The 23,738-nt window shown below is 40.0% G+C and overlaps 1 protein-coding gene across 9 annotated transcripts in view; it reads right to left on the reverse strand.

Annotated features, from left to right (window-relative positions):
- The window catches only part of DCLK2 (doublecortin like kinase 2), a 144,168-nt gene that overhangs the window by 39,197 nt on the left and 81,233 nt on the right, over positions 1-23,738 (reverse strand). For 6 of the 9 annotated variants that reach the window (XR_199858.3, XM_004758034.3, XM_004758033.3 and 3 more), the window contains exons 3-6: positions 16,435-16,537; positions 13,174-13,275; positions 12,257-12,307; positions 8,548-8,642 (exon numbers count right to left, since the gene is read on the reverse strand). Coding sequence is in view for 8 of the 9 variants with exons in the window: in XM_004758034.3 (XP_004758091.1) it covers positions 8,548-8,642; positions 12,257-12,307; positions 13,174-13,275; positions 16,435-16,537 (351 nt within the window). In the remaining variant the exon portion in view is untranslated. The remainder of the gene's footprint in view (positions 1-8,547; positions 8,643-12,256; positions 12,308-13,173; positions 13,276-16,434; positions 16,538-23,738) is intronic. The other 3 variants (XM_004758037.3, XM_004758036.3, XM_004758043.3) reach the window with 1 other exon arrangement.

The following is a 23,738-nucleotide window of genomic DNA, read 5'->3' on the forward strand; positions in this document are numbered from 1 at the left end:
TATTTACCCAAAGAAAATGAAAACACTAAGTTGAAAAGATATATGCACCCTATATTTATTGCAGTGTTATTTACTATAGCCAAAATACGGAAGTAACCAAGTATCTATTGAATGGATAAAGAAGATGTGGTGTATATATAGACATAATGGAATATTATTCAGTCATTTAGAAGAATGAAATATTGCCATTTGCAACAATGTGGACAGATCTAGAGGGTATAATGCTTCCGCACAACCACACCTACCTGCACAAGATGTCTGCGGGCTTTCACAGTGAGGAATCATCAATCTGTAGGACGCCAGGGTACCAGGAGAGGTGCCCACCTCTTCAGCCCAAACTACGGAAGTTACCACTGTCGGGCACTGGCTCAGGCTAATTCACGATAACTTCTAAGTCTTAATTCCATCCAATTATCTCCAATATCCTACCAAGAAGAATTTCTAACGCACTACTTTCATGAATAAGGGAGCATTTAAGATTAACGCATGAGCTGCTTACATTCAAATAAAGTTCTTATGGTTGATTGTATTTATACACTGATTTGCTTGGCAAACTCTCCTTCCAGCCCCATGAAGGTGGGCTTCAGCCCCACTGAGCCACTGACCTACCAAATGCCTCTATTTACTGAGCAACCACGATTTGCAAATCACTGTCCTCAAACAGCATCTGAGATTCATGATGATGATTTATTTTGTTAGGTCACTGAAGTCTTCCAAACTGCTTAGTCCATTTTTTGTTTTTGTTTCTGTCAACAAAATCAATTACGTTCGGAGATGAAGTCGCCACCCGGCAATTCTGGGGTCATAAAAAGAGTATAAAAGTAGTCAGTCTCTTAGGACTGAGGATTATTAACTAGCTTTAAATGCCAGAGAAAAACCAAAGCTCCAGGGAAAAGCAAAAACGTCTAAGGTCAGCGGCTACCGTGGATTTACATTTCACAGCTTCGAAAAGAAGTTTTGAAGTTCAAAAGGTCAAAGAGTTGCATTTTAGCTCTGCCAATCAGTATGAGATACTACCAGCCCTTTCATCACACTTCACAAATCTGGAAAATCTTTCACCACCAGCACACCCAGGAGACATCATCAGATAAAATATCAGCATATCAGACAGTTTATAATCTCAAGATGTTGGACAGTGTTCCAAATGCACTTTTTTTCTTTCTACTTTCAACCAACAAGAATACTCACAGTAGACAGCCTCAGGGCATACACTTCAGCATCAAAACCTGAGACATTTTATCCCTCAGTGTCCACAGATGTGCCCCTGACTTGGAAGCCTTAAGTTACTACAGCCTTGAAAGTTCTCAACTGGGACAGGGATGATGAATTAAATCCCAGGGAAATGCTTTCTTCATCCATCTGGCAGCTGATGACACATTTAGTACTCTTTATTGCCTATCTGTCCCAAAGAAAACGCTGTGATTTAAGCACAGAAAATATTCCCACAGGGAAAGTCATCAGCTAGATGGAAGGGACTCTGAGGGGCTTGGGCAGAGGAAACAGGAGATCACGGGCTGAGGTCAAGAGGAAGATGAGGATTAAGAAGAAAACATCACTGGTGGTGGGATTCTAGAATTTGAAGGGGAAAGAAAAGAATGGGCATGGGGTAACTGGGCAAGGGGTGACTGGTCAAGAGAACAAAAGGACTGGGAGAGAATCAAAGCAATAAAATTGATAGTAGGAGAGACTTTTGTGGCCCTGGAAAAAGAAAATGGACAGAAACGTATTGAGGGAATAGGGGCAGCCTCAGAAATAAATTTTGGGTGGCTGATAAAGAGATGAAAGCAGAGAAACGGTGTGGTAGCCTCCAAAATGGTTCCCCTGAACCTTACCTCCTGATTTTCATGCCCTTGCGCAGTCCTTTCTCATGTTGCACGGAGCTGACATATGACTGCTAAGCTATTATGGAAATGATGGTGTCCAACCTCCAGGACTAGGTCTCAGACAGGAGGGCTTCTGCATGTCACTCTTACAGATGACTTCCTTTGGGGAAACCCAGCTGCCGTGCTCTGAAGATACTCAAGCCAACTTATGGAGAGGATATGGCAAGGACCTGAGGTCTCCTGCCAACAGCCAGCACCAATCTGCTACCAAGAGAACAAGCCACCGCAGAAGGAGATCCCCCACTCTCAGCAGGGCCTTTGGGTGACTGAAGCCCTGGGGCATACCTCGACTACAACCCCGTCAATGATCTTAAAGCCAGGACCATGTTACCAAGCTGCTCCTGGATTCCTGACCCACAAGAACTGTGCAAGACAGTAATTTTTTACTGCTATTTTAAGCTGCTAAATTTCCAAATAACCTGTTACTAAGTTGCCTTTCAGGGTACTAATGCAGCCAGACTAGAGACAGAGGGCAGGGAAACAGAGACGAAGCATAGTGGGGAAGATAATTCAAAGTAGAGAGAAAGTAGGGGAGGCAATAAAATTTGAGATCTGACTTCTCTCACTTTCTCCTTCCTTGTTATATACTGCTGCATGTTAATTTTTTTTCCTTTCCACTAAACCTGGAAATCCCAAGACTTAGAGTAAGAAAGAACAGCAAAGCTATTCTAAGTGCTTTCTCTATAGTTAATTAATCTCAATCCTGTGTGCTAGGTCCTATTAATCCTTTTTTTTTTTTTTTTTTTTTTTACAGTTAAGAGTGTTGTAACTTGCCTAAGATCATATATCCTGTGAGGGGCCAAGCCAAGATCAAACCCAGAAATTCCGGTTTCAGAGCTCATGCTTTCAACCCTATACCATCTTATGTCCGTCTCCAAATGGAGGCGTCTGAGCATAAATGAGCTCCCCTTCTGTGTAACTACATACTATGAGACACCACTTCTGTCTTAAACCTCTGGCTTGAGTGGACCAAAGACTTGTCATGGTTCAGATTAAAGCACTCAAAGAAAATTTTCATTATTAAGGAGAACTAAAGAAGAACAAACAAGAAAGAGTCCAGAGATGTTACACACCCTCCTGACACAGGCCTAGTCCAACCTGGCATGAACTGGCCTCACTAAAAAGATCTCTGGACTTCCCAAGGGTCTGACTGCAGGAGGCAGCTTGACATCAAGTAAAGCCTGGTGTGCAGTGAAGGTGGCTTGTTTCAGGCCTGCAGAACTGCCTCCTCCCCAGGTGACCATCACCACCCAGTGGTCTTGCCCTAGGAAGGCCAGATTCCCTAAATCCATACAAGAGCAAAACCAAGTTCTACTACCGAGGGACTAGGTTTTGGGGAAATGGCCTAATGGCTACCTCCTTGGTAGCCCTAGCAACTCATTTTATGAATTTTTGGTTTGACCATTTGTTTCCAATCACCTATTTAACAGACTGGACTTGCTTTCTCACTGTGTCCTTAGGAGTTAGTAATGGTGATAAGTAAGGATGGGCTCTGTTTTCAAATCCCAGCTATGCAACTATGCTCACAATGGGGGTTCCACACCAGCCCACCATGGAACATCATCTCATATCCAGGTACCCATATGTTTGCTGAGCCTGGACAACATTACCTTGTTCAGGCCTATGTCAATCTTAACAATACTCAGTTCCATTGTTGGCTTCTGAAGAAAACCAATAACCCTAACCTCTTGGGAACTTTGTCATTTTTCTAAAGCCTTTGGCGGTCAGGCTGAAGTGCCGGGCACTTCTCTACCTTTCCACCTCCCTTCATCTAGCCTCTCCCCCACCCCAGGACTACCTCTACCTTTCCCAAGCACCACCTCCCATTCCATTTCTAATATCTCAACTCATTTTTATTCAGAGCATTTATGCATATCTAAACCCAAATACTCAGTATCTGGCAAGCCACCCCCAGTGTTCACCCTCTTGAAAGACTGCATAGCTTTTCCATAACAACCATAGAAGCTTCCTTCTGAGAGGTCTATGCTGCAGTCACTGACACAGACTCCCCAGGGATGGGGGAAGAGTCAGAGGTTAGAGACAGAGACCCTGAAAGGGTCAGAGATCCCAAGCAGCCACTGAGACCCTGAGCAAGTCACTTCACATCTCTGAACTTCAATCTCTTCGTCTGCAAAATGAAGACGAACTGCGTGTCTGAGACGACTTTGTTTTCCCATTGTAGGTTTCACATAACTAGCAAAACCAAAAAACTATAATCGAGGTACAACTAACTTTCAGTTACCTAACGTCTGTTAGTCTTAGGTTTAAAGAACCCTGACTGCTTGATTGCCACCCTATTTCTTACATTCCCATCCTGCAAAAATTACTCACCATATGAGGAAAGCTTTCCTTCCTCTCTTGCCTTTGGCCCAGCCCTTCAAAGAGCATGATCTTTTATAAATGCGAATGAGTAGAGCAGAAGGGTCTTCCCCAACAGTAGGATGGGGGGAAACTATGAGGGCTTTTTTTTTGTGGAGAGGGGCTTTTTCAACGAACAAACAAACAAACAAAAAGCCATGGACACTCTGTGGTCAGAGATTAAACTTCACAATATGACCCTGTTTTCCTTTTCAGTTCTTCCAACATCCCCACCAAAAACACTAAACTGATTCCCAAAAACTGGCACAGGAAAATTGTGATAGAATATCAAATTCTGCTTCCCTCTGACTTCACTTTGCCTAATTTCCTACTAGGTAAAACCCAGATACTTAAATAAATAAACAAACAAACAAACAAATAGATAATCTGGCAGAAGCTATGTCCCGGCAGCTAGAGAGTCCAGAGTGTCATTTCCTACACAGGCTGTCCTGGCTTGGTTTGCTTGCTTTTGTCAATTCCGATTCTCTGGAAAAAGATGATCTATCCTCAAAGCCATTAAAGCATCTAACCAGGATAAAGAGTTCCTGCCTGCGAAAAACAGTCCTCCAGTGTCAGACACTGCCTCTTAATTGATCTTAATAAGCCATTTTAAATGAAGGGGGAACAAAAAAGCAGAGCACTAACCCATGGTAATTATCTGTAATTCTCCATTCGTAATGTCACTGAATTGAGAAAATAATGCAAACGTGGACAGATGCTGACTAGAGCTTACGCTGACACCAAAATTAAGGTATTTTGTACAGTAAGTAACATGACTAAGCGGCAGTATTTCAAAGGCAGGTCTTCAACCCCACAACAATATCCAATACCAAAGACTGCTGGGAACAGTCAGAAGACGCACTTTCCATAAAGCATGACCCAGTAGAGTAGGCAGCACTTGGGCAGTGTGGCCTAAGAGCTGATGGGTATGGCAGAGACTCATTCAGCTGCTAATATTTAATGTAAAATTGGGTAATTCTACATCAGCTATAAAGTGAGAAGAGAAATAAACTCCCCTGCTTCCTAAGTAGGGCTTTTTGTTCTGCTTTGTTTTGTTGCCAGTTTAAAGAACTATAATCCTAGCACTTCAGAGGTCCTTTAAAAACAAATGTTCTTATTTAACAATGGTAGAAAACAAAGAGGAGGTCTCACAGCTGTGAGTAAACCCCACAGGCCTCGAGTGCGGTGGAACACAAAGTGGGTTTGAGAGGGAGCGGGGGCAGGGTCAGGAAAAGTTAGGCAGCAGCTAGACTGAGCGGCGGGAGGAATGCTGGGAGCCAGAGTCCCCAGTCCTTAACGGGAGAATGAGAGGGACAGGAGCTGGAGGCAGGACAGTGATAAATCGGAGACACATTAGAAGCCCGGGGGCTCAACACCCAGAGCTTGTGCCTTCTAAGACCTTGGGGCTGACATATCAAGAGCCCAGGGTGCAGAACACAGTCCTCTCCCCTTCCCCGTCTGCCCCGGGGTGACCCTTAGACTTGTTATAATGCACCTGAATTGCAGGTATAGCCCTGCCCAAAGGAGAGAAGCGACCAGGATGGCTCTGCTTCAAACCCTGTAGGGTCAAACACAACCTCTCCCATCCTGTGGAAGGAGTCTCCCAAAAGACTGGGAGCAGCCTCCACTGGAGCCCACCCACCCCAATGCAGGTCCCATCCCCGAAAGACCCAAGAATATCGGATCCGAAACCACTTAGGAGGTTCCGCCTCCTGGAACCCATCTGCTCTCCCGCCGTGAGAGTGTCCTTTCACCTTAATAAAGAGCTCTGCGCTTGCTACTTTCCTTCCAGCTGTCTTGATTCCGAGCACAGATCCCCACATATATCTTTTCAGGGGGTATCGAAGGACGGACGAAGACCTCCCCATTCGCACAGCGCAGACTCTCCCACCAGTGTAACAGAAAGGGATCTGCTCTTCTATCCTGGCCAGTAACCAGCAACTCTCTTCTTCACCCCTTTAGGCCCCGACAAGTAATCCTGAGAGCTAATCACGTTCCAGAGAGCTGTGTGCTAGATGGGGGCTGCTATACCATTTCCGATACACTCAGCATAAGGAGAACAGCTTTATCTGATGTCTCAGCGATAAGACAATTTACCATGTTTTGAAAACTCCATGCATCTCCACTCCAGAAGTGTAGGTGATTGAGTGCAAGTGTGTGGGCATGTGTGTAGGGTAAATGGTGCTCTGAGCATCCAGCAGCACCTACTGACCTAGCAGCAACAATTAAAAGGAACAATCTTGGGCTCACAGCTGCAGATGGGCTAGACAGAAAGATGGGAATGATAACAAAGAGGGAAGTGAATGAAACTCCAAGGAAACAAAGGATTTGGTATCCTGTCCCTGTCCAGAGCAACAGTCTGGGGGAGGACATGACTGTGGCTCACTGGAAAGTCTGTGTGGGATTTGCCCTGAGGTTAAAAGTTACCAGCACTAGGAGCCACTTGCTTTTAGTTTAACACGCAACTGAACTAAAAAAAGAAATGAATGAACTTGAATTATTTTTCCTTTAGTTCTCTTGAAAGTTACTCAAAAACAGTGAACCTCCTACGTATTTGGAGTGCAATAAATTGGGGGAAAGCTGAAAATGACTGGCTGATTAGTGATTTTTAATTTATGTAACTTTTTTGGCAGTTGACAGTTTAGACAGTTTAGACAGTTTCCATTACAATCATATTATAAACTGACCTACCTAAGCCACTTTAGCACCTTGAAATGTCTGGTTCTTTTGATAAAGGAGCTTCTAGCACTTGGAGGTAGATGAGAGCTTCATACTCCCTCCTCTCAGTCCAATTTCTGCCAATGTACATAAGCAAGCAGGCACAAAACAGGCAAGCTGTCCTCCTCTGGAAGGAATTTCTCTTTCGGATCTCTATCACTTACATACGAATCATGTAGGTTCACTCTGATGTTCACCCAACATTCTCAGGGCAGGACAGACAAACAGAATTCGGTGGACAAGGAACCCTTGGAGAAGTGGCAGGCCCACAGTCCTCACTGCTCTGAAGGGGTCAGGATGTTGCGCTCAGCAGGTTCTCATTCCTCACTCACCCAGGGGTGCTGGGGTTCTTACAGTCCATTTTACTAATGAAAAAGATTTCTCAACATCCTTAAAGAAAGCTGCTCAGACAATACCTGAAGTGTTTAGGCAACCAACTTTGGCAGAATGTATTCCTAATGAAGACATTTCCAATGTCCCAAAATACCAAGAGAATAAGTTAATTTATCCATGCACACACAGCCTTCTGTATACACTTCAGTATTCTTAGAGTACACTACCACGCAGATTATTTGATTGTTTCTACAAAAGGAAACTTCCCCAATTTTTAACCTCAGTTATTTACTGCTATTTTTACCAGGCAAGCTTTCTCTTATAAATTTAAATTATTGAAAACTATTAAATGAAATTGATGTTGTTGAAATTTTGCAAATTTGCCTTCATTCATTATTTTTCTCCCTATAAGACAAAATGCCCATTAAAACAAAACAAAACAAAACAAACCCCAAAACAAAAAACAAAACAAGTCTATTAAACCAACTGCTGATCATGTTAAGTTAACCATTTATATTTTTAGGCTATCACAGTCAAAACCTAAGATTTATTTATTTATTTATTTTTAAGATTTTATTTATTTATTTGACAGACAGAGATCACAAGTAGGAAGAGAGACAGGCAGAGATAGGGAAGCAGGCTCCCTGCCGAGCAAAGAGCCCAATGTGGGGCTCCCAGAACTATGGGATCATGACCTGAGCTGAAGGCAGAGGCTTTAACCCACTGAGCCACCCAGGTGCCCCCTAAGATTTATTTCTAATTTCTCACCAAAACGAACATTATCTTCTTGGGTTATTACAGATGTACGTAAGTACCATAATAGTGCTTCATCCTATTTCAAGCTTTTGCAAAGCCAAATTAGGTTAACAATATTAAAGTCATGATCCAAAATGAGATTTGTAAAAGAATTACAGTGTTCTCCAAGGCGTTCCCATTGCAAATCATTTTGATAATAACAGGAAAACTACTACTTCTTTTACTTTACCCCAATATGTTCATCCTTAAGCACAACCTTCTATTCCCATTTGAGAGATGGGAACAGTTGGGGTCAGAAGAGTTAAGTGAGTTGACCCCAATTCCAAGATGAAAAAGGACACAGGATTCAAAGGCAGGTAGGTCCTTCTCAGCTCCACATCCTGAACTCTTTCCTTTTTGATTTTTTATTACACCCAAGTCCCTGAACAAATTAAACTACCAAACTATGAAACTCAAAATAACAAAATCACACAAACATCCCATTTATCCCATTTCATACCTTTAATCCTCTGAGACTTCCTGGGCTAGTTGGAGAAGAGCTAGAAGATTTCGTTGATTTAGGAGTAGACAGCTGGCTGCTGGGAGTTCCGTTAACTGACCATGAGACAACAAAGGAGACAGAGGTCATTCAAACCCCAAATAAACAGATTGCACAAATACACCAAGCACATGCACAACATTGCTCCCATGAAGCTTCGATTCATTTAAAGCTCAAAGCAGATGGCAAATCAGTGAAAAGCAAAAATAATGTGTTTTATTGCATTACAAAGTATCAGACAAATAAGGAGTGAAACTAGAATTGTTTTCAGTAATAGCTTTCCAACAATGACATAAACAAATATATAAAACATTATGGAATTAGAGATGTGAATGAGAACTCGTTCATAGATTCTGCCTGCCAGCAAGGGCAGAGAAATGAAATGGCTGGTATGTTTGTAATACTTTACAAGGAAGGCTGTCCTGAAACTTCCAACATCCACTCTCTTGGTATATACCAACCTGAGTACCCAAGAAGTTCTACCGCTCTCCCAAATCAATTCCACATTAGCCAAACAAATTTTCTAAGCATATTCTTTATGGAAAGGGAAAATTACTGGTCATTTTTCTTATAACACCTATTTATTTCTTTGAAGGCCATAAAAGGCACTCTTCAACTTTCTTCTTATCTAAAGTAGTCATTCTTAATTCCTTCCATTTTCTTGTCCTCACTCTTTAATTTCTCCCACTATTTACCAAATCTTGATGGTTTTTCAATAGTACCCCCTCCAAACTTCCACACACTTGGAGGTCGAAGGCTCAATTTAGAGCACAGCTAGGAAAATTATAACCACTGCTGTTTAGACGGGAGGGTAAATTTGCAGATTTTATACTAGAGAATGCTGGTCAAACACTTCAGCATGACTTATGCTTATTCCTAATTTTATCACCTGGATCCATTTCTGCTGTCATTTCACAAAGTTGGTAGTTAACATTTAGGACTGGTGTAATTACTTTTCTAAGATGTATTTGAAACCCCTTTTATCACGAATCTTCAATGCTTTGCCCAAAGATGAAAACTGTCATTCATCTCTATGGAAAGAAAAGCAAAGTCATTTCTTTCTTTTGTTTTCAAATACGAGGAAGCAGAAAGCTATTATTTTAAATGAAGCTGATAAATGTAAAAAAAGCAATATGCAGAGGCAAAAGTCCTAAATAGGTGACTCAAAAAAGTGAGTACTAGTTCTTGAGTGGAGGCAAAAGTCCTGGGATCAACAAGTATTTGTGATTAGATGAATAACCTATAAACCAGGGTATCTGGGTTTGAAGTCATGCTTATTTGTTGCATTGCTCATTTTAAATTGGGAAAGGATGAAAAAAATTTCTCATCACTTTTAACTTACCAAACTTTAATTTTTCTAATTTAAAACCACACATGCATAAACAATGACCTGTTATCTATAATTTCGTAACATATGTACGTACATATTTAGAGTACAAGGACAACACAAGGAACTGTGCAATCAGAAACTTTCTAGGATATTCAGCAGTCCTGATCACTTCTCAATTAAGTTAAATTTCAATGTTGTTTTCTTTTAAAAATTCTCTTTTAAGAAAGGGAATTGGTGGCAGAAGTTCACATAAAATAGAGATTATTATGAGCAAGGAACTGGTCAACTTGCTGTGAGCTGAGACTGAAATTTACTCCTTTTGTTCCTTCATTCCAAATATAGAGCAACCTAGGCAGGTCACCAGCCTCCACTCAGTAAGTGCTATTAGTATTCACAGATACTTAGAATCCACACTGACAGTAGAGGCTACTTTGGAACAGTGACAGAAAAGGGACAAAAGGATAAAAATCAATTCCTGCAAATGGTGATCCTGACAGGAGACAAAACTCCCTAAAAACATACCCACTGCTAAACAGTTTCTTGACAAAACTCACTGCCGGGGATTTTACTGGGGTCAGTAACTACATGCCCATATTTCCCTCCAAATAATCTCATCCTAAAGAGACACCAAGTCATGTTTGGGTTTCTAAGTTTCCCAGAGCATTTGGAAAATTCTAAAAAATGTTCCTTCATGAGTAATCCTTAATTTCACTTCTTTCCCATTTCTTCCAAATCTTAGTTAGGAGGGTAAGTGGGACAGGGTCATGTTGGGCATGCTCCCCTCACACGGCCACCACCACCTGGTGGGTGGACAACAACCAACCCACACCCTCGTCATGTACCACTCCTTCCAACCCCTGACTTTCTCTCCCAGAAGAAGGCTGTTATCCATGTCTCCTCTCAACTGGAAGAAAAGAAATAAACTTGGGCTTTTTTGTTTGCTTGTTTGTTCAGACGATCTTCTGTCTTGGTGGACTCTGAAAGATTTACAAGCTAAAAACCTCAAATGAGCATCTTTAGGACTCAAATTATGATAATATTTACCTACTTATGTTACCCAGATGAATTTCTACGTGTTTCTTACACACTATTTTCCTGTTTTACTAAGAGTTTTGTTGAGGAATTCAGTCAACCAGAAGACCGTACTTCCAGAGCACTTCTGTCCCAAGACTGAAAAGGTACAATGTTCTGTCTACAAAGCTAATACGTCTGAGATTCCAGTTTGTCCCACAGCATTTTCTAAATGTTTACAGGTATGCCATAGCTAGAGGTCTATAAATGTGAGTTGTGCTTGTGGGTATGCGGCTTTCAATAATACAAATTGCCCCCTTGTCTGTAACTGCGGGATGTGGTGACTTTGGGGTTTAATCTCTCATTTTTTTGCACTCTGAAGAGTGATTTATAGATCTCACAACTTTTACTTGCAAGTTTAAGATACTCTACCCCAAATGCAAATACAGACTTAGTTAAAAATTGGGGGTCCTGAAATGTTAAGATTTCTTGAATCAATTTCTAAGCATTCCAAATTCAATTTAAAAAGATTTGAATAAATCTTTATTTATACAAACATATTGGTCTGCAAGAAAAATTATGGCTATGATACATGCTTTTAGTTTAGTATGTATTAGATTCATTAAAATACCTGATTTTTTAATCACTCTCCTCACTTCTATTTATTTCACTGATACAATAAATATCTATAAAACCTATGGCTAAAACAAAAGCAAAGAACCTGACAAAAATCTACATTTACCATATGGTAGGCTCAGGTAATTGTATTTATGCCAATTTCATGTTGTATTAGCTTTTCTAGTGTTTGAGATACTTTATAGAAGCATAATATAATTTGGAATAAGCTTCACAGCAGAGAGATGCTTTCAGTTAAAAATATTCATATCATCAATATTTTTAGAGTGTTGGGCCTCTTAGCTGTAGGGTGGGGAGGAAGGTAAGAACAGAAGGAGAAGAAGGGGAGAACAGAAAAGTTTAATTGCTTCTATGGTCATTTTCCTACAACCAGCAAACTTTAGCTTTTTTCAGGAACAGAATGTTTTCCAAAATTAACTAGAAGATAGACCCTTCGAGGTGGTACTTACTCCTCCTTGGTCCTGTAACTACACACAGAAAGAGGCACTTGGCCATCTTCGGACAATGACTGGTTCTCTAAAAAGAAGGGACATTGAGGCATTCTATGCACGGTGAAGCATCCCACAGCGCACAAATGTACACTGGTACAAGCCAGATACGTTCATGGAAATGGAGCAAAAGGAAACAGAAATGTGGCAAGAGACAGAAACAAAAACCCAGCAGAGCAACAAAGCCATTCTCCTCATGGCTCACCTGGGGATCTGGCTGCAGAGTAGGCACCGGAGTGGTGTCCACCCCTCTTTACTGTGCACATTCAGGGAGTACAAAGAGGAGGAGACAGTAAGGAGAGCAGTTATTCAGCAGGTTTGAACGCGTATACACGAAAAGGGTAAAACAACCTGACCGAAGGAAAGTGGGGTGGGTGCTGAAGGCGAAGCAGTGACAAGTAGAATGTCCAAAACGCTCCTCCATCTTTTAGAGGGTCTGATGCTTGACACAATTTTACTGATCCTACTTTCACATGTTCTAGATTTCTCACCTGTGAAATCATGGTTTTTTACAATCCTCTCCTGAACAGGAAGGGATATCAGCAAAATTACTTAAAATTACTATATACAAACCTTGTAGAAGACATCAAGATATTTATAGATGTTTCTAGCTTTTAAAAAAGTGCCCCCAGCTGAAACTATCACAGATCTATAGGTTTAGAACCTGAAAGAAACTTAATTACAGGTAAGTCTGACTCTTAAGTAAGTACCAATTTCCAATAATAATCACTGCTACTATTAAATTGCTTGAAAAAGGAAAAAGCCTATGAAACTTATCAAGGAAATGCATTCTGTGTCCGATGTACGTTTTAAACCAATAAGAGAAGAAAAATATCTACAATCATACAGCACAAAGTTAAAAACACAGTACGCTATGGTCTAAATGCGAAACACTTCCACGTAAATACCAGAAGGGTCTAGATAGAGACTGTTCTTGAGAAAATGTGTGAGAATAAAACAAACAAGCGTCTTAGCAGATCTATGACAACTCTGAGCAACAGACTCAAATTTTTCGTTTTAAGAATCATGTCATCTGCGTGTCGTTTTGGAACCTGGCTGCCTGCGAACGTGGGAAAGATCGCTAGTTGGTAACAATTAAAGGAACTGAAGGAGAATGCGTACCTGAAGCTGGGGATTTGCTGCGTCGGGAGGGCCCAGGGCTTTTAGATCCAGAATACTTGACAGCTGAGGAGCGAGAATAAGAGGACTTCAAGACGCGGCATTCTGGAAAGGAGAGAAAGTGCATTAACTAAATCCGGCTAAAATACTGATCACACGTGCATGCAGTTTACTGCCAGAGAGCGAACACCGGATCATCTTCCCATTATTGTTAAACAACTTCAATATACAAAGCAATTGTCCCAAAAGTACACCCGAGGTTGTCTGTAGTTGGCATAGGCATCTTGTAGACAAGCTCATTGCTCCAGCGGAGATCGCACTGAATACGGAAATCCCAACGTCCTAACGCGATCACACACGGAGAGCCCCGTCGGAACATGCGCAGCTTCCCTTTTCGGTCAGTAGTATTGATAGCAAAAGGCCACAATTTGATTCTGTCCAAACTCCCTGATAATCTTATTTTGAAAGGGTAGGGGACTCCTTACCATCTTATTTTCCACCTTCCCTAAGTATAGAGGATCGAAAATTTAGAAACTAGCTTCCAACAATAACTTTGGTTTTTTCCATAAATCATCAAATAAAACAGCATTTAGAGTACCAGAAGTAATTACAGCTAAAATAATCAGTGCTAATTTGAATAATTAAGAACATGGGTTTGGGAGTCATGCAGATTTTGAATGAATCTTGAATCTGATTTTGCTAACTGGGGGAGCTTGGTTAGCGTCTAAGGCTCCATTATTTCCCCTATGAAATTGGGATCAGAATAAATTCTGCATCTGCTTGGTAGGCTTGTTATAAGGATTAAATCAGATAACCTATTGTCTGTCATTTACGTTAAAATACTTCAATTTATGAGGTAAGATGACAACTGTGGGTTGGTTTTAATGTATACCTCGGGGCAATAAATTAACATGTGAAGTCCACTAATCAGGAAAATACACACCAGGGGAGGCTAGTTAGCATTTGAAAGACCCTAATCAAAATCTCACTCAGAAGGGGCTGGAGCAACTTCAGTTTAATTAGCATTGTGGATATTAAACAGTATTCTGTTGTTGAAAGAAGGGGCATGTGTTAGTCAGAAACGTCTTAAAGGCACTGCCACTCTTTCAAGAGCACAAGTGTAAATCCAGAAAACCGACAACTACAGCTTAGAACCACCCCCTAGCTTTAGGACACTCAGCCAGTCCTGAGGTCAGTTCTTGAAGCAGGATTCTGTTACTTGGGGAAGACTGTGTTTAGCATTGAATCTTTAATGCAAGATGTTGTCAGAATCCTAAAAGGATAGAAAGTTAGGACTTTATTAAGATTAAACACAAGTTAAATAACTGGTTAAAAAAACATATACAGGGGCACCTGCGTGGCTCAGTGGGTTAAGCCTCTGCCTTCTGCTTGCTCAGGTCCTGATCTCAGGGTCCTGGGATCCAGCCCCACATAGGCTCTCTGCTCAGTGGCGAGCCTGATTCCCCCTCCCCCCTGCCTCTGTGCCTACTTGTGATCTCTCTCGCTGTCAAATAAATAAATAAAATCTTTTTTAAAAATACACATCTTTTCCTCCAAATAAATGTTAACAGTGGCCAAATCAGGTTTAATTTCATGACCTGCTGGTGAAGGTATAATAATGACGTTTATAATAACGAAAGTGAAGCACACACATCAGGGACCCTTCTAACTGCTTTATATATACTGTCTCACTTAATCCTCACAAAATCTTATGAAAAAGCCAATTATCCTCTGTTGGCAGAAGGCTGAGTAATTGGCAACTGAGAGGGAAGAAATCAGTAACTTACACCCACCTTTCACTATTGGAGCCCACTGGTAGCTAACAACAAAAACCATGAATAATAAAACTAGATTAGTAAGTTTACAACATGCACACAAAACACGGAGTACAATGCCTGGGACATACGTAGTACGTGCTCAATAAATATTTTGTTGTGACCCAAATTAACTTCATAACGTAGAAGATATCAGTTTTTCAGTGTCCCAACTTTCAAATTTAATATTGGTTGGCATCAAAGAAATACCAGAAATGAGATTAAGCTATAATCAAGAAACATGTAAAATACAGATGATAACGCAAATGTACATTTCAGTCAGACTTAATCATCGTGGGAACAGGGGAGAGCATTAGCACACACAATATAAAAGGACATTCTCTGTGATTCTTTCCAGTGGCATTACAAGTTAAAATCAGGGCCAGGCCAACAGAATATAAGACAGTACAGAAACCCTCAGTGAAACTTGGCAGCAGTGAAAAAATGAAACAAAACCAAAAAGTATAGATAAATGAGCCCCAAGCACAAAGCAGATAAATTATCTCCAAGGTAACTGACATAGTTGAACAGGAAAGAATTACTCAAGGAAGTCTGGTACCACAAAACGTATCATCTTGAATTTTAAGAAGTTTATGGATCACAGTATTTATTTGGTGGCATGTTTCTCTAATTCTGGATGGTCAGAATCACTACAGCTGGAAAGGGACGACCATCAGTCTAATTTTTGAAAGGCCAACTTTTCTCACTCATGAAATTAAAGAGCAAGACTTTATCTTTTACATCGATCTCCTATGAAATGTTATGTCTGTATGGTTTTACCTCCTTTTAAGAGGAAGTTGACTTTACTATCAGCTAAAATAATCACTATTACTATAACAGGTTTAAATTAAGTCAAGACAAAAAAGTAAAGCAATTTTCCCAGAATCAATAACACCTGAAATCACTAAGGTTATTGCTATAAAGTTGAAAACTCCACACATTGGAGAAAGGGATTTTCTCATTCTATCAACGAAAATAGCTTTATTTTTTTCTGTATATACGAACAATGCATGTTTTTTTTTTTAAGTTGCAAACAATGAGGTAAAAAGAAAGCCAAGACAACCATGATTAACAATTTAATTATTACCTTTTACATATCTCGTTATGAACACAGAAAATGAATAACTAACCATTTCAGATTCAATATAATCCATATCTTTAAGGTGGCACAGCCAGGCACTGTTCTGAAATAGGCAGGAAATCCATTTCAGAGGCAAAACAAGGCAGTCAAGAGACAACTCGTTTTCGTCTAAAAAAATTAAAACTACTTGAATTAGATTTTTTAACAATTAGGCTAATGTTTTCATTTTATTCTCTACTTTCATTAGTTCAAAAAGAATACCACCAATGTCCTCTTTCTTCAACATGCCAGACCACTTAGCAAGGGTCATCTGACTAAAACCCGAGCCTCTGTTTCAGGATTACTAGGACGGTCAAAGAATTGCCTCACCACTGTGATCCAGGACGAAGTCATCTTGGGCATAACGGAATTTTTCAGGCCCACAAGCAATAAAAACATCGTCATCACCAAAAAAGTCTTGCAGACAAGTAACCTAAAAAGAAAGGAAAAAAAATCATGTCTAAGAGATAAATTAGAAACATTAGAAGTGAAAGAAAAAGCAAAATAATTGCATTTTCAAGCCTCACCTATAATATTGTGTTGGAGTGAAAAGCAATTTAAAATCACACTACATTTCCAAGTACTCGACTCTTTATAGAGCACTTCCACACACTTTCCCTGACCTCAGCACAACAGAATGAGGAGTTCATAGCTGGCATCAACATTTCCATTTCACAAGTGGAGTCGAGGACATACACACAAGGCAATGTGTTTTCTTCCGTGTTCCCCCTATTAATGGGTGACAGGGCTGAGGCTGATGGAGGTCTCTGTTCTCAGTCTAGTTTCTTCATTTCTACCCTTCCTTAGTCTCCCCCTTCCCAGCTGTGTCACCCTGGGCATGACTTCTCTGTACCTGAGGTCCAGTGCATTGTAGGTTGTTTGGGGGAAAAATTCATGAAACCTGCTTGGAATAGTGCTGGGCATCTCATGGCTCAATGTGTTAACACACATCTCCATGACCAACGTCATCATTAAGATCAGAGGAAGCCTCAGAGCCCTTCCAAAGTCCTGTACCTGAACGGATAGTTTTAATTTCATATTCTTTTTTCAAACCCTCCCCCTATCCCCCAACACACACACAGTATCAGTTTCAGATTCCACAGAAACCAGATTCATGGCAGTGAGCACATTCATCTATTCCTGCCAGGGATTATAAGAACTATCCTCCTGGACTTTGGACAGAGGTAGATTCCACGTTTACCTGTTTTTCAACTGGCTATGTGATTTTTTTTAAAGTACTTTTTTCCTAATAATAAATTTTTTTTTTTAAACTGTTCTAGTACCTAGGATCTGAGCGATTGATTTTATTACAAGGATATATTTCATCTGGTACTAAATTTGTTGGTAGTTGACTAAATGCCAAAGTAAATAATTAAGTTGCTTATTATATAGAATAAAAGTACTTAACAAGTCTAGGGACTGTAATAAATCCAGGTGTTTTTGTTTTGTTTTTCTCTACAGCAGTTCAATTTAGATCTTCTATTCAATCTTTTAATGATTTCACCTGTCAGCATAAATGGTCTTTCCAAACACGGTTTCCATAAGATGTCTGCCTCCCTTCGACTCCGGTTCTAGCGAATGAATACATATTTGGTTAAATAGTTAACCAATTATATAACTATCAAAAGGGTTCATATTTGCCTCAAATACAACTCTCAAGGAATGGTAGGTATAAAATGAATAAGTTACACAACAGATTTAAACAAACATGTATTTTGACTCGGGATGCTGACATACCTCACATAATACTAAACAACTCTTGTCTCCTTTTATTCAACAAATTTGTACTGAGCATTTATGATGTGCCAGGCACTGTTCTAGGTGCTACAGAAATATTAGTAAAGAAATAAAATGATCCTACTCTCATGAAGCAAGTGTAAAAAGGAGCACAATAAAATTTGTGAGTAAATTAATGCAATATAAAAAGGTGGTAAGGGGTATGGAGTGGGTGCTACAGTACTAAGCAGGGTGCTCAGGGAAGGCCTCACACTAAGATGACATTTGGCAAAATATTAAAAGAGACCAAGAAACAAGCATGTGGGCCAAGTGTTCTAGGCAGAGAGCACAGAATATGGGAAAACCCTGTGAAGATATCAGGCTTAACATGTTCACAAGAAACAGTCCTGAGATACAGCAAAAGAGGAGAAGAATGGATCAGAGAAGTAAGGGGAAGGAGAACAGACGACATAGGGCCCCGTCAGCCACTGGTATGGACTTTGGCTTTACTCTGAGATGGAAAACCATGAGAGGCTTCAGAGCAGAAGACCGTAACAATGCGATGTCTCTTTTAACGGGATCACACTGTGCTCATAATAGACTGTAACAAAAGGGCAAGGGTAGAAAGCATTAAAGACTCTTGCTACATCAGGCAAGAGATTAGAATGGCTTGTGCAAAGGCGTTGGAACCAAGATGGACTTCAACAAACGAATGATAAGGAAGATGTGGTCCATATATACAATGGAGTATTATGCCTCCATCAGAAAGGATGAATACCCAACTTTTGTATCAACATGGATGGGACTGGAGGAGATTATGCTGAGTGAAATAAGTCAAGCAGGGAGAGTCAATTATCATATGGTTTCGCTTATTTGTGGAGCATAAGGAATAACATGTAGGACATTAGGAGAAGGAAAGGAAAAATGAATTGGTGGAAATCAGAGGGGGAGACAAACCATGAGAAACTGTGGACTCTGAAAAACAAACTGAGGGTTTTGGAGGGGAGGGAGGTGAGAAGTTGGGTGAGGCTGGTGATGGGTATTATGGAGGGCACATACTGCATGGAGCACTGGGTGTGGTGCATAAACAGTGAATTCTGGAACACTGAAAAGAAAAAAAAAAAAGAATGGTTTGTGCAAAGGTGTTGGGAGTGGAGGAAGTGAGGGGACTACACCACCCTTTGGATATGGGTATGAAAGAAGAGAGAAGAATATGATGGCTCAGGATGTCTGGTTTGAGCCACTAAAGGTAGGGCTGTCATGAACTCTGACAGGGTAGAACACAAGATATTGGACAAGTTTAGTGTAGAAAGGGTGCTCATGAATTCAGATTTGAACAATAACTGTGAATGCCTATTAAACATCCAAGTGGAAGTGTTGGTTGGAAAGTTGGACATACACAAATCTGAATGTCATGGGTGAAATCAGGGCTGGAGATCTAAATTTGGGACTCCCCAGCATATGGATGGTATTTAAAATCTTGAGATCAATTATGGCAATGAACAAACATAAGGAAAAGATCTAAAGCCTGAGTTCTGAAGCAAAGTAATATTACAAGGCCAAGCAGAAAGAGCAAATCCAGCAAAGAAGATTGAGAAGGAGCAACCAGTATGGGAGGAAGAAAAACAAGAGTTTGAAGCATGCTGGAAACCAAGTTAAGAAAGTGTTTCAAAGAGGAGGGAGGAGAGAGCATTCACCTGGGTTAATGTTATCAACAGGCTAAGCAAGATGAAGATTGAGAAGTGGCCACTGAATCAGCAACATAGAGATTTGTGGGATCTTAAAGATGAAAAATAGTTTTAGTGGAGTGGTTGAAGAGAAAACCTAATTGGAGAGTTTTACTACAGGAGAGGAGAAGAACTGGAGACATAGACGCCTCTTTCAAGGAGCTCTGACTGATAAAGCAGGTCATTGGAATGGGAAGATGGCAGAAAGAGGAGACAGAGTTTGTGGTTAGCAGAATTTGTTCAAATGAGAGAAAAAATACTCTACTATGCTACTGAAATGACCTAGTAGGAAAAAAAAATGGTGATGCAAGAAAGAAAGGGGAATCCTGCAGGAGTGCTGATCCTTTGTAAGAGAGAGGAGATGGGAGCAGAGTGCAGATGGGACTGACCTCATGTGAGACTATGGTCAGTCTTCCCCAGTAAAGGAAGCCTGGTGGAAACCGCTAGGTGAGGACACATGGTGGTGTGGTGGTTGGATGTTTTCTGACTACTTCCTCCTTTACTGAGAAAACTGAAACAAAGTCATCGGCTGAAACCGAGGCTGGGGGAGAGGTAGAGCAGGTTAGAGGAGGAAGAAAAAATGTAAAATTGCAATATGGGGTTGTGGGGAGTTCTTTATTATTAGTTTACTGAACACCTATGCCTCCACTCTGAAAGGAAAAGAACAGGTCTGACTTGATCACTGCTGTGTCCCCAGCAAAGGGTCCTATTTATAGAAACTGTAGAGTGTAGTGTCTCTAACCAAAAGAGGAGCCCAACCCCCAGTCCGGGTTCTGGCCCTAAACCCTCTGCCTGCTCCTCATCACACCCGAGTAATCTGGGACACTGTCCTGAGGGGAAACAAGGATGTCCCCACAAGCAACACTAAGGGCTGACTCAGGATCCCATAGTCTACATGTGACAGAAATTCCTGGTTCTAAAATGAAAGAAGTTATCCAGTCCATATATTATTTTAGAAAATTCAAAACCTTTTAAGCTGGCATTGTTACTCTGTCATGGGGTTGCATTGAACTAGTCAAGAGAAGAAAATCGGTATGAACACAGATGATACAGAAAACTGGAGTGGACTGATAATGAGTAAATAAGGAACAAATGGAAATATTCTCTCCCTCTACTGCTGCTGATTTAAAATACACATCTGTTCACATTTTTCACAATAAAGACATGGACTGTTTAGACTGTCCCTATTATGTTTCAGTAAACTGTAAAGTTAAAATGCACGAGAAACAGAACACCAGCAGTGAAGCAGTGAAGCAAGTTGATGAATATGATTAAACGTCAGCCGAGATACTATCTGCAGAAGAGGGATGAGCAGGTTCCAGTTCTGTGTTCACTTGCATTGCAGAGGAAACTCAGTTTATATGGTGTTATCTAAAAGGCAAGTGTCAAGGGTGCCTGGCTGGCTCACTTGGTAGAACATGAGGCTCTTGATCTCAGGGTTGGGAGTTCAAGCCCTGTGTTGGGTGTACAGAGTAATTAAAAATAACAAATAGAAATAAAATACTGGTGTTAGCCCATGAAGCATCTGGGAAGCGTAAGCTTTCGTCTGGAGCAGAGCACTGCACTGCTAAGCCTGTGTCCCTTCCTTTTTTTACATGTAGGAAGCTTGGGCAAGATACCAGTTTTAGGGGCGCCTGGGTGGCTCAGTGGATTAAGCCTCTGTCTTCTGTTCAGGTCGTGATCTCAGGGTCCTGGGATTGAGAATTGCATCGGGCTCTCTGCTCAGCAGGGAGCCTGCTTCCCCTCTCTCTCTGCCTGCCTCTCTGCCTACTTGTGATCTCTCTCTCTCTGTCAAATAAATTTTAAAAATCTTGAAAAAAAAAAAAGATACCAATTTATCTTTTAAGACTAAATGTGATCACGTGTGAAAGCAGCTGTTATTTCTTCATTTTCATTAATTCATGGCCTCAAATACTTTTTTAATTTAAATTAATGGATAATCTTTCCTGTAAGTATAAACGAAATACCTGCTTTCCTACAAGTCCAATAAATGAGATATTTTCCCAGAAAATACTACTGACAACTTGGAAACATTCCTTTCATTGTCTTGACTTGTGGAAAATTATAGACAAAAAAATTAAGATTTAAAAAAAAAATTAAGCTATATTAAGCTTCCAGAAATTATATACAGAAATGTGATTCATGCAATATAGATATAAATACACATGTATACATATACTTGTAAAATACATATATATATATTTATATGCATATATTTAAAAATAGTTCCTACCAACAGCATCTAGGAATAATTATAAAAGGGAAAAAAAAAGAGATTTGATTTAAATTTAACATAGTAAAGCAAAGCACCAGTCTACATATGTAAGCTAAATGTCAACATTTTTAGATAATGCAGATAACCAGAGAACTGTAAGCATACATTCCAATTTTATGCTACAACTATTTGTGTAATATAGTATAATATTGTGTAATACTAGCCCTCCATACAATATAGTCATTATTTGCTCATGCTTACATTTTACAAGTGTATGGACTATATATTTAATTGTTCCTAGTAACGTCCCAAATTCAGTTAATGTTTTTCAGAGTGAAGTATCTGAGAAAAAGCCACGGTCTGATGTAAGCTACAATAACTATTTCTTATCAATGGGAGTCACATTAATTTATTACTGTACATTCATTTTAACATCAAACAAGTGTCTACAATATGTCAGGCATAAACTAAAGCCACGAAGCACACAGTCTATTGGTTAAAATGGATAAGAAAAGAAAAGTAATAGTTATAGTTCAAATGTTATAATAAAAGAATATTATGATACAACACCCTAACAGTTATAGGAATAAAGAAGCACAGAAGAGGGGCACCTGGGTGACACAGTGGGTTAAAGCCTCTGCCTTCGGCTCAGGTCATGATCTCAGGGTCCTGGCATCGAGGACCCAGGTGAGCACCTCTGGGCTCTCTGCTCAGCGGGGAGCCTGCTTCCCCCTCTCTCTCTGCCTGCCTCTCTGCCGACTTGTGATCTCTGTCTGCCAAATAAATAAATAAAATCTTTAAAAAAAAAAGCACAGAAAAGCACCCCATAAAATAAAATATCCAGTACCTTCAAAATATTTCATATATTTGATTACTTACACAATTCTAACTTTTATGTTTTTAAATATATTTCTTATTCTTTCACTGTGGTGGTCTTGTTCCTTTTATCATATATTTTTAAAACTGGGATTTAACTTTGAATTATGGGCCATGTCACTAGATCTGACTCCGAAAAGAACATATCAACACCATGAATAACATCTGAAAGTCCTTCTTACCAAGGGTGAGGAAAGTGTATCAGTTTAAAAGACCTCTTACTGTCTGCTTCTAAATTCTTCAAAGCAAAAAGCTCTTCAGAAATAATGGATATTATGTGGCTCCTGAAAGAAGCTACATAAACAAGGGGAAGTAATATTTCTGCTAAGGTACAAAATTGAAGCAATCATTGGGATCTAATGCGGAAACAACCAACTGAGAAGTAATGTATCAATGGGAGTATATCTGAGCTTTCCAAAGGAAGGTGGGCCATTTAGAAACAATAATTTTTCCTTTAGGAGACAGATTAATTAGGTTGGGGTGACTAGGTGGCAGCCATAATTTTAGTGCTAGTTCTTAACAGATTACACAGATTAATAGATTACTTAACAGCCATGACCACTTCCCCCCACATTTGTTCTCTGTTAACAGATATAGAAACAGATACAAGCTTCAGATCTGACAAAGATATTATGCATGTATTAGGAGAGTAAAACTTTTCCTTGAAAGAAAAAAGGTAGAGGACACAGCGATATAATCTTCCCTGAACACTCACATTCTGAACCAGAGGAGGTCTCTATTTCCTGACCCATTGGCATAATTGGAAAATCTTGCATTTCTTATCCTCTCCAGTTACAAAGAAGCTGGTGGTAAAACAGTTTGGATTATTCTAAGATCTCGTCTTACTATAAAAATTCTAAAGTCTAAATATTTTAGTTTCTAAGAAAAGCTTATTTATATTTTTGGAGACTGTTTCTAAAAGTTAAGCATGTAAAAAAATAAGTGTAAATAGTGATGTCCACTGGGATTTCTGTTTCAGCCTCATGTGTCCTCAAAGTCCTCAAAGAAATCTTCAATGAACTCTTGTTGCTCCTTCCAAATCCAGGTGTTCCTTAATACTCTGTAATTACATAGACATCATTGTTGAGGTAACTGCTTGG

This window comes from Mustela putorius, unplaced genomic scaffold (assembly GCF_011764305.1).
Source record: "Mustela putorius furo isolate JIRA1106 unplaced genomic scaffold, ASM1176430v1.1 tig00000242_pilon_pilon_pilon, whole genome shotgun sequence".
Classification (NCBI taxonomy): Eukaryota; Metazoa; Chordata; class Mammalia; order Carnivora; family Mustelidae; genus Mustela; species Mustela putorius.